Source organism: Garra rufa, chromosome 5 (genome assembly GCF_049309525.1).
Source record: "Garra rufa chromosome 5, GarRuf1.0, whole genome shotgun sequence".
Lineage (NCBI taxonomy): Eukaryota > Metazoa > Chordata > Actinopteri > Cypriniformes > Cyprinidae > Garra > Garra rufa.
Genome location: NC_133365.1, coordinates 12,406,292 through 12,415,987, shown reverse-complemented (window position 1 = coordinate 12,415,987; position 9,696 = coordinate 12,406,292). Strand labels below are relative to the sequence as shown.

General features: G+C 37.3%; 1 protein-coding gene across 1 annotated transcript; it reads right to left on the bottom strand.

Moving 5' to 3' along the window:
* Positions 1-5,567: 5,567 nt before the first annotated feature.
* On the bottom strand, positions 5,568-8,982 carry ubb (ubiquitin B). The gene is made up of 2 exons (XM_073839721.1): positions 8,855-8,982; positions 5,568-7,806 (listed from the first exon to the last, which is right to left on the bottom strand). The coding sequence occupies exon 2, from the start codon at positions 7,804-7,806 to the stop codon at positions 5,743-5,745; it is 2,064 nt and encodes a 687-aa protein (XP_073695822.1). The 5' UTR covers positions 8,855-8,982; the 3' UTR covers positions 5,568-5,742.
* Between the last annotated feature and the right edge of the window lie 714 nt (positions 8,983-9,696).

Sequence of the window (9,696 nt, the reverse complement as noted above, 5' to 3'; positions counted from 1 at the left end):
CATGGGGAAGACTGCTGACTTGATGGTTGTGCAGAAGACCATCATTGACACCCTCCATAAGGAGGAAAAGTCTCAAAAGGCAATTGCAAAAGAAACTGGATGCACACAGAGCGCAGTATCGAAGTATATTAACAGAGAGTTAAGAGGAAAGGAAAAATGTGGCCAGATGTTGCATATAGAGGGAAGTTCACAGCATTTAATTGACATTAACTCACGTTTGTTGATATTTAGAGAGACCTGAAGCTCTGGAAAAGGACTCAATCAGTCTTAAAGCTAAAGGAATCTGGGAGGCGTGTCGTCAGCCAGCTGGCTAATTAGAATTTGTCTATCGTCAATTGTGATACCTTGTAAATTATTAGCGGAAATATGCAGAGCTAAAAATTGAGAGGCAAGTAAGAATAAATATGGAGATATAGGACAGCTTTGTCTTACTCCACGAGACAAACTAAATCATGGTGAGGTTCCATATTTTAATTTAATAGCGCTATTATTATTTCTATATAATGTCCAGATGGCTTTACAAAATTTATCTCCAAACCCAAATTTGTCAAGAGCCTGAAATATGAACTTGTGCTGAAGCGAATCAAAGGCTTTGTAGAAGTCTAAGAAACTATCATTAGGAACGAGATCCTTGTAATCTAGAAGACCTAAGACTAATCTTATATTATTTGTAATGTGACGTTTCTCTATAAAACCTGACTGAGATTCATCAATAATAGTGTTAAGGAAATCTTTCATTCTTCTTGCTCAAATTAAAGCTAAAATTTTATAATCATTATTTAATAAGGTGATTGGCCTCCAGTTTTCTAGACACTCTTTATCTTTGTTGGGTTTGAGTATCAGGGTAATGACTCCTTGTGTCATGGTTGGTGGAAGTGCTTCCAATTCAATACTTTCCTCGAACACCTTTAGTAAGAAACTAGATAAGTTTTCGTCAAACATCTTATACAGCTCAAAAAGTGCACAAGTGACAGGGATGACCGTAGCCTTGAGAGGATTGTCAAGCAAGGGCGGTTCAGAAATCTGAGGGAGCTTCATAAGGAGTGGACTGAGGCTGGTGTCAGCTGTCTACCAGGAAATTTTAGAGCACTTCATGCTTCCTGCTTTTTTTTTTTTACTTTTATTAGCCATTACAACAATCAAACAATTAAGTACAAATATACAAAAAGACATAACAAACAAAATAAAAAATACAGACTTGTTGCCAGGATAATAAACAAAATACAATTACATCTCAAGGAGACACAAAGGAAGAATATAAAAATACAGTTTTAAATGCTTTCAAATTAACAGAACTTTGGATAGTTTCCATATACTTTTCCAAGTCCACTCTGAACAAGGAGAAAAGAGGTTTAGAGCCAGTAAATTTTTGTTTGTGAATGTGAAATTTAGCCAACAGCAAACATAAATTAATGATGTAATATTTCCCTATATTCTCTTTTGAGTACTCAAACAATCCAAAGAAAGCATCTTTAAAGCAAAAAGAAGTCACTTACAAAATAAGTTTGAATAAACATAACAAAATCTGTCCAAAGTTTTTCTGTATAGGTGCATTGCCAAAACAAACGAATGAAGTCTTCTTCAGAGGAATGACAGAAGCAGCAGTTCACTTCAATATCTGACTTATATTTTCTAAGAAAGGCTTTAGTGGGGTAACATTTGTGAATCAATTTAGATGTTATTTCTCTTACTTTATTGGTAAGCAGATACTTATGAGGCAAGGACCATACTTTCTCCCAAGGTATATTCTCCACAATATTATTCCAATATGGTATTACATAAGGGATTGTTGTTACCTCTCTCTGGAAGAGAGTCCTGATTTTAGAGTTATTTTTCTGTTGGTCTACAGAAAAGCACACATTTCCAATCAATGTATCAGTCAAGTTCAGAGAGTAAATACCTGGCCATGGAAATGAGGTACCTTGCAACAGAAAGGACACACCAGAGGGAATGGCTTTGAAAACAACAGCATATTCATCAGCAGAGACAGGAATATTATATTTCAGTAAAAAATCTGAATAGTTATAAAGCCTTCCTTGTGAGTTAAAGAGTTTATTTCGAACCACTCCTCGAAGAAAAGTGATTTATTCATGTAAAGAATATCCTTATTGTTCCATAAGTAATATTTGTGTGGAGAAAAGTTGTGTTTGTATATAAGGGACCAGGCCAAGAGCATCTGCTTATGAAAATTAGAGAGTTTGACAGGGATCTTAGAAACATTATAATTACAGAGTAAAAGAAAATTCAGGCCACCAACTTTAGAGAAAATATAATTAGGGATAATATTCCAGAGTGAAAATGGATTTTTAAGGAAATTCTTTAGCCAATTAATTTTAAAAGTGTTGTTTAAGGTAGTAAAATCTAAGAATCCATTCCCCCCCTGTTTTGTTGGATTCATTATTACTGATTTTCTGATATAGTGAGTTTTATTTTTCCAAACAAAATTGTTTAACATGCTATCAACCTTTTTTAATGTTATTTTATCAACCTCCAAGGAAAGAGCAGCATAAGTTAGTCTAGACAATCCTTCGGCTTTAGAAAGCAGAATTCTTCCTCTTATTGATAAGTCTCTCTGTAACCACATATTGAGTTTCCTTTGCGTTTTCACTATTAAAGGGTCAAAATTTAGTATACATCTTGTTTTTTGGTCTTTATTAATTACAATACCCAAGTATGTAACTTTTTTTTTCACAGGGATGTTGCACATAGAGGGAAGTTCACAGCATTTAATTGACATTAACTCACATTTGTTGATATTTAGACAGAGACCTGAAGCTCTGGAAAAGGACTCAATCAGTCTTAAAGCTAAAGGAATCTGGGAGGCGTCATTCAGAAATAAAGTAGTGTCGTCAGCCAGCTGGCTAATCAGAATTTGTCTATCGTCAATTGTGATACCTTGTAAATTATTAGCGGAAATATGCAGAGCTAAAAATTGAGAGGCAAGTAAGAATAAATATGGAGATATAGGACAGCCTTGTCTTACTCCACGAGACAAACTAAATCTTGGTGAGGTTCCAAATTTTAATTTAATAGCACTATTATTATTTCTATATAATGTCCAGATGGCTTTACAAAATTTATCTCCAAACCCAAATTTGTCAAGAGCCTGAAATATGAACTTGTGCTCAAGCGAATCAAAGGCTTTGTAGAAGTCTAAGAAACTGTCATTAGGAACGAGATCCTTGTAATCTAGAAGACCTAAGACAAATTTTATATTATTTGTAATGTGACGTTTCTCTATAAAACCCGACTGAGATTCATCAATAATAGTGTTAAGGAAATCTTTCATTCTTCTTGCTCAAATTAAAGCTAAAATTTTATAATCATTATTTAATAAGGTGATTGGCCTCCAGTTTTCTAGACACTCTTTATCTTTGTTGGGTTTGAGTATCAGGGTAATGACTCCTTGTGTCATGGTTGGTGGAAGTGCTTCCAATTCAATACTTTCCTCGAACACCTTTAGTAAGAAACGAGATAAGTTTTCGTCAAACATCTTATACAGCTCAGCGGTAGACCATCGCTGCCTGGACTTTTATTATTTTTTAAACTCTTAATTGCCAGTAGAATTTCTGACTGAGATATATCACCATCACAAGCTTTTTTATCTTCTAATGAAATAACTTTGTTCTGCTTAATAGACGCAAAGAAGGATTTGGCAGAATTACCACAATATTTTGATGTATACAAGTTACTATAAAATTTGGAGCAAAAAGCAGCTATTTCTTTAGAATTATCAAGAACTCCATCGTTTGTTTGAAGACGATCAATAGAGACATTCATAGCATTGGATCTTTCCAACCTGAAGAAATAGGCTGAGTTCTGTTCCCCTTCTTCAAGACATTTTTTCCTAGATCTAACATATGCTCCCTTAGCTTTGGCTCTTCATGCTTCCTGCTGCCGACAAGATTTTTGGAGATGATGATTTTATTTTCCAGCAGGATTTGGCATCTGCCCACAAAGCCAAAACTACCAGTACCTGGTTTAATAGCCATGGAATAACTGTACTTGATTGGCCTGCAAACTCGCCTGACTTAAACCCCATTGAAAATTGTCAAAAGGAAGATGAGGGAACAGAGACCCTGAAATGCAGACGAGCTGAAGGCCAATATCAAAGCAACTTAGGCTACTATAACACCTCAACTGTGTCAAAGGATGATCGCCTCCTTGCCACGCCGCCTTGATGCTGTAATTAGTGCAAAAGGAGGCCCAACAAAGTACTGTGGACATAATACAGTACATTAACACACTTTTCAGAAGGCCAACATGTGTTTAAGATCTTTTTTTATTGGTCAAATGAAATATTCTCATTTTGTGAAATACTGGACTTTTTTTGTCTTTAATCCATAATCATCAAAATTGAAACAATAAAAGCTTGAAATATTTCACTTTGTGTGTAGTGAACTAATATAACATACAAGTTGCACTATTTGAAACTAATTATTGAAATAAATTGACTTTGCCTTGATATTCAAATTTTTTGGCACATACCTGTATGCAATCTGGATTATGTAATCAGATTCCAAAAATGAAGTCTTTATAATGAGATTAAATTACATTTTAAAATGTAGTTTAATCGTAATCAGACTTCAGTTGCTTTTTTATTGATTACATGATTAGGTATTTACACAATAGCAATAAAATATCCATCATTTATTGATTCTCCCTAATTCTTCTTTTATGTTTTCCTTTCTAAAATAGCCTACTGCTTATATACATTCAGGATGTCTTCCAGTTTGGTAGATATTCACACGAACACCAGTCACTAATCAGTCAGGTGGCTAGTTACACAACAAATTAAAGAGACCACAGCATTTGACCACTGTCTTTACAAAAATCATTTCAGTTTAAGGAAGTGTTTAACATTTCAACACTGCATCAACTACTGATGAACACTAATTTTTATTTAAATTATCACTCTGTGGTTATTCAACCATGTAGTACTGTCTTTGGAAGGCTTGTTTTTTTTAAATGAATTTCTTTTTCTTTCTTTCATTTTTTACAAGTAATGCAGGATTCCCTTTTTTGTTCAACTAAACCTCTTTTGTCTTATGTATTTACTTGAAATACCCTGAGATATAAAAAAAAAAGTGTTTATCATATTTGCATTTTCACAATTCTCAGACTATTTTATTTGTTTTATCTTATAAAAATTTTACTTGCTTATGATGTAATTATCTTTTCATTAAACTCTCTGAACAGAATATAGTTTCTTTCCCGTTGTATTTTATATCAATATGTTACAAGATTATATATCTCATTTAATACAATGTGATAAACAAGTTAAGTCAAAAGTAATCTAAAAATAATCAAAAAGTAGTCCGATTTTATTACCTACAATGTAATAGATTACATTACTAATTTACCATTCATCCAAGTGTTAGGATCCAAAAATTGATTGTTTAACAGGCTTAGAGACAAAGCCACTAATATAATTAAATTATGACTTTGCATCTTACAGCATAATTCTACTCGAAGAATAAAACCAATATCCTATTTGACTTTTAACGTTTACTTTCCTTTTACTAGTTCTTGTATTAGTAGTTGTACACAAAGACAAGAATACAATCTTACATTTCAATGCTTTATTATTGACATTTTGAACATAAAAACAAACAGGTGGAAAAAACATAAAATGCAATGTTATTCAGTATTAAAGTACGGAGGGAAGAGTGGGAGAAAAGTGGTGAGTGCATGAGCAGGGGATACTGAAAGAATTAAATGTCCATCTCTGAGATTGTCAGTTTAAATTTCTGAACCTCCTCTGAGACGCAGCACCAGATGCAAGGTGGACTCTTTCTGGATGTTGTAGTCAGAGAGTGTGCGGCCATCTTCCAGCTGTTTGCCAGCAAAGATCAACCTCTGCTGGTCAGGGGGAATGCCTTCTTTGTCCTGGATCTTGGCCTTCACGTTTTCAATTGTGTCGCTTGGCTCAACCTCAAGGGTGATGGTCTTGCCTGTCAAGGTCTTGACGAAGATTTGCATGCCTCCCCTGAGACGCAGCACCAGATGCAAGGTGGACTCTTTCTGGATGTTGTAGTCAGACAGGGTACGACCATCTTCTAGCTGTTTGCCGGCAAAGATCAACCTCTGCTGGTCAGGGGGAATGCCTTCTTTGTCCTGGATCTTGGCCTTCACGTTTTCAATTGTGTCGCTTGGCTCAACCTCAAGGGTGATGGTCTTGCCTGTCAAGGTCTTGACGAAGATCTGCATGCCTCCCCTAAGACGCAGCACCAGATGCAAGGTGGACTCTTTCTGAATATTGTAGTCGGACAGGGTACGACCATCTTCTAACTGTTTGCCGGCAAAGATCAGCCTCTGCTGGTCAGGGGGAATGCCTTCTTTGTCCTGGATTTTTGCCTTGACGTTCTCAATGGTGTCACTTGGCTCAACCTCAAGGGTGATGGTCTTGCCTGTCAAGGTCTTGACGAAGATTTGCATGCCTCCCCTGAGACGCAGCACCAGATGCAAGGTGGACTCTTTCTGGATGTTGTAGTCAGACAGGGTACGACCATCTTCTAGCTGTTTGCCGGCAAAGATCAACCTCTGCTGGTCAGGGGGAATGCCTTCTTTGTCCTGGATCTTGGCCTTCACGTTCTCAATGGTGTCACTTGGCTCAACCTCAAGGGTGATGGTCTTGCCTGTCAAGGTCTTGACGAAGATTTGCATGCCTCCCCTGAGACGCAGCACCAGATGCAAGGTGGACTCTTTCTGAATATTGTAGTCGGACAGGGTACGACCATCTTCTAACTGTTTGCCGGCAAAGATCAGCCTCTGCTGGTCAGGGGGAATGCCTTCTTTGTCCTGGATTTTTGCCTTGACGTTCTCAATGGTGTCACTTGGCTCAACCTCAAGGGTGATGGTCTTGCCTGTCAAGGTCTTGACGAAGATTTGCATGCCTCCCCTGAGACGCAGCACCAGATGCAAGGTGGACTCCTTCTGGATGTTGTAGTCAGAGAGTGTGCGGCCATCTTCCAGCTGTTTGCCAGCAAAGATCAACCTCTGCTGGTCAGGGGGAATGCCTTCTTTGTCCTGGATCTTGGCCTTCACGTTTTCAATTGTGTCGCTTGGCTCAACCTCAAGGGTGATGGTCTTGCCTGTCAAGGTCTTGACGAAGATTTGCATGCCTCCCCTAAGACGCAGCACCAGATGCAAGGTGGACTCTTTCTGAATATTGTAGTCGGACAGGGTACGACCATCTTCTAACTGTTTGCCGGCAAAGATCAGCCTCTGCTGGTCAGGGGGAATGCCTTCTTTGTCCTGGATTTTTGCCTTGACGTTCTCAATGGTGTCACTTGGCTCAACCTCAAGGGTGATGGTCTTGCCTGTCAAGGTCTTGACGAAGATTTGCATGCCTCCCCTGAGACGCAGCACCAGATGCAAGGTGGACTCTTTCTGGATGTTGTAGTCAGACAGGGTACGACCATCTTCTAGCTGTTTGCCGGCAAAGATCAACCTCTGCTGGTCAGGGGGAATGCCTTCTTTGTCCTGGATTTTTGCCTTGACGTTCTCAATGGTGTCACTTGGCTCAACCTCAAGGGTGATGGTCTTGCCTGTCAAGGTCTTGACGAAGATTTGCATGCCTCCCCTGAGACGCAGCACCAGATGCAAGGTGGACTCTTTCTGAATGTTGTAGTCAGACAGTGTGCGGCCATCTTCTAGCTGTTTGCCGGCAAAGATCAACCTCTGCTGGTCAGGGGGAATGCCTTCCTTGTCCTGGATCTTGGCCTTCACATTCTCAATAGTATCGCTTGGCTCGACCTCAAGGGTGATGGTCTTACCGGTGAGGGTTTTTACAAAGATCTGCATCTATAAACAAAAATAAATAAATAAAATAAATAAGATCATCAACTATGCTCAAACTAATTTAAAACTATGGGTACACATTCAATTACAGTAAGATGAATACTTTAGGCTTCAGAAAATTTTGAAACACCATACAAAATTCCAAAGAAATCAAATTTGTTTCTGTAATAGCACTATGCTCTGGCAAGTGAAATATTTGACCGCACTTCACTTGCATAAGTCAACCAGAAAGACAGGGAGGGGAGTTGTACATCTGTTGTTTACCGTTTAGTACACTATTAGCATGATTTCCTTAAATACAAACAGAAAGTATCTCTCTCATATATATATATATATATATATATATATATATATATATATATATATATATACACACACACACACACATACACACACACACACACACACACACACAGAAAAGTAAATGCATTTGCTAAATTACGAATAACATGATCAAATAGTGATATGACATCCTTATACAAAATCATCTGAATGGTATTTATTTTTCACTTTCTAAACCATTTTCCTAAAAGATCATTTCAGACTGGCAGGGGAAAATGCATACGTCCATGCTAAGTTGTCTGATACATTACTACATCTTGTATATCAAAGTACAAATTGCTCAGTTATCCAAAATATTTTTCAAAAACGAAACGGCAGAACTACGAAATATTTAAATTTATTTAAAAACTGTACTGCGCAACAACAATCACCCGCTTTCTCTAACATGGCGGCGGTACAGTAACATCCGGGGTCTTTGTTCACAGTGTGATTCAGCAAAAATAGCCTACATTCGACGAACCTTAAGCCGATCGTAACCACGAATACAACAGTTCCACAACAGATAAGCAAACAAATTCATTTTGTAACTTAATCTGTGATGTTACGCTTCTTACTTTGATTAAAGGATTACAGATTATAGTTTAACACGTCTGGACATGTAGAAATGAAATGACCGACGAGAATCAATACAATACAACACAATGAAACGTTAAGAATGTTTTTAAAGACTTAAAGAACACTATCAAACCAATTGGATGTTTATCCTTACCTTTCAGAAAACCTAGTTGTCTTTGAAGAAGCTTTTGAATATGTTCGCGTCCTTTTCTTCGTAGAAAATCTGACGCTGAACGCGAGCGCTACTGTATTTATACAAACCCGAGGGCGTGACGTTGACGATACGTCACATGACAAGATCCTTCCGCAGTCCAAACCTCTATTTGTTAAAACGTTCAGATACGCTTTAAAACAAAAAATATATATGATGTGTATAACATGTATTTAGTCGAATCACGCGTTTTGTATGTGTATTTTAAATGTATAATTATCATCACATAATATCAAATAGATAGTCTCCAGAATATGCTAGAATGGGCTGGCTTGTTGTACACAGTGGGCTGTCGTTTAGAACACTCTTCAGGCAGACATTGGCTGGTTGGGTTGTTTGTTCTCTATTCTATTGGTGATTCAGACCTTTGGAATCTGGGACAGGCAAAGTGCAGAGCTATTTTTTATACAGTGATAACACGAATAGAATAGTATAAACTATTTCATATTTTTAAATCAGTCTTGCTAATAATTATATAAAAAACTACAATCCCTTTCTAAAGTTATGTATATAGGACCAGTTCTACGTGGTTTAAAAAACACAGAAATGACAGGGTAGAGTGTTTGCTCAAAAACAGGGTTGTTTACAAAAAAAAAAAAAAAAAAAAAAACATCTTCACTGTAGCTGTTTCCTTGAAGTACATTATTTGTGTTTTAGCCTAGGCTTCATACAGAGTTGTGTCAACCAACCTACTTAATATAGAACGCAATGTCTGACACAGATGGCATTGGCAACATGTTGACCTCGGATCGGACACACTGCCTGCAGTATCTGTTGCAGCAATG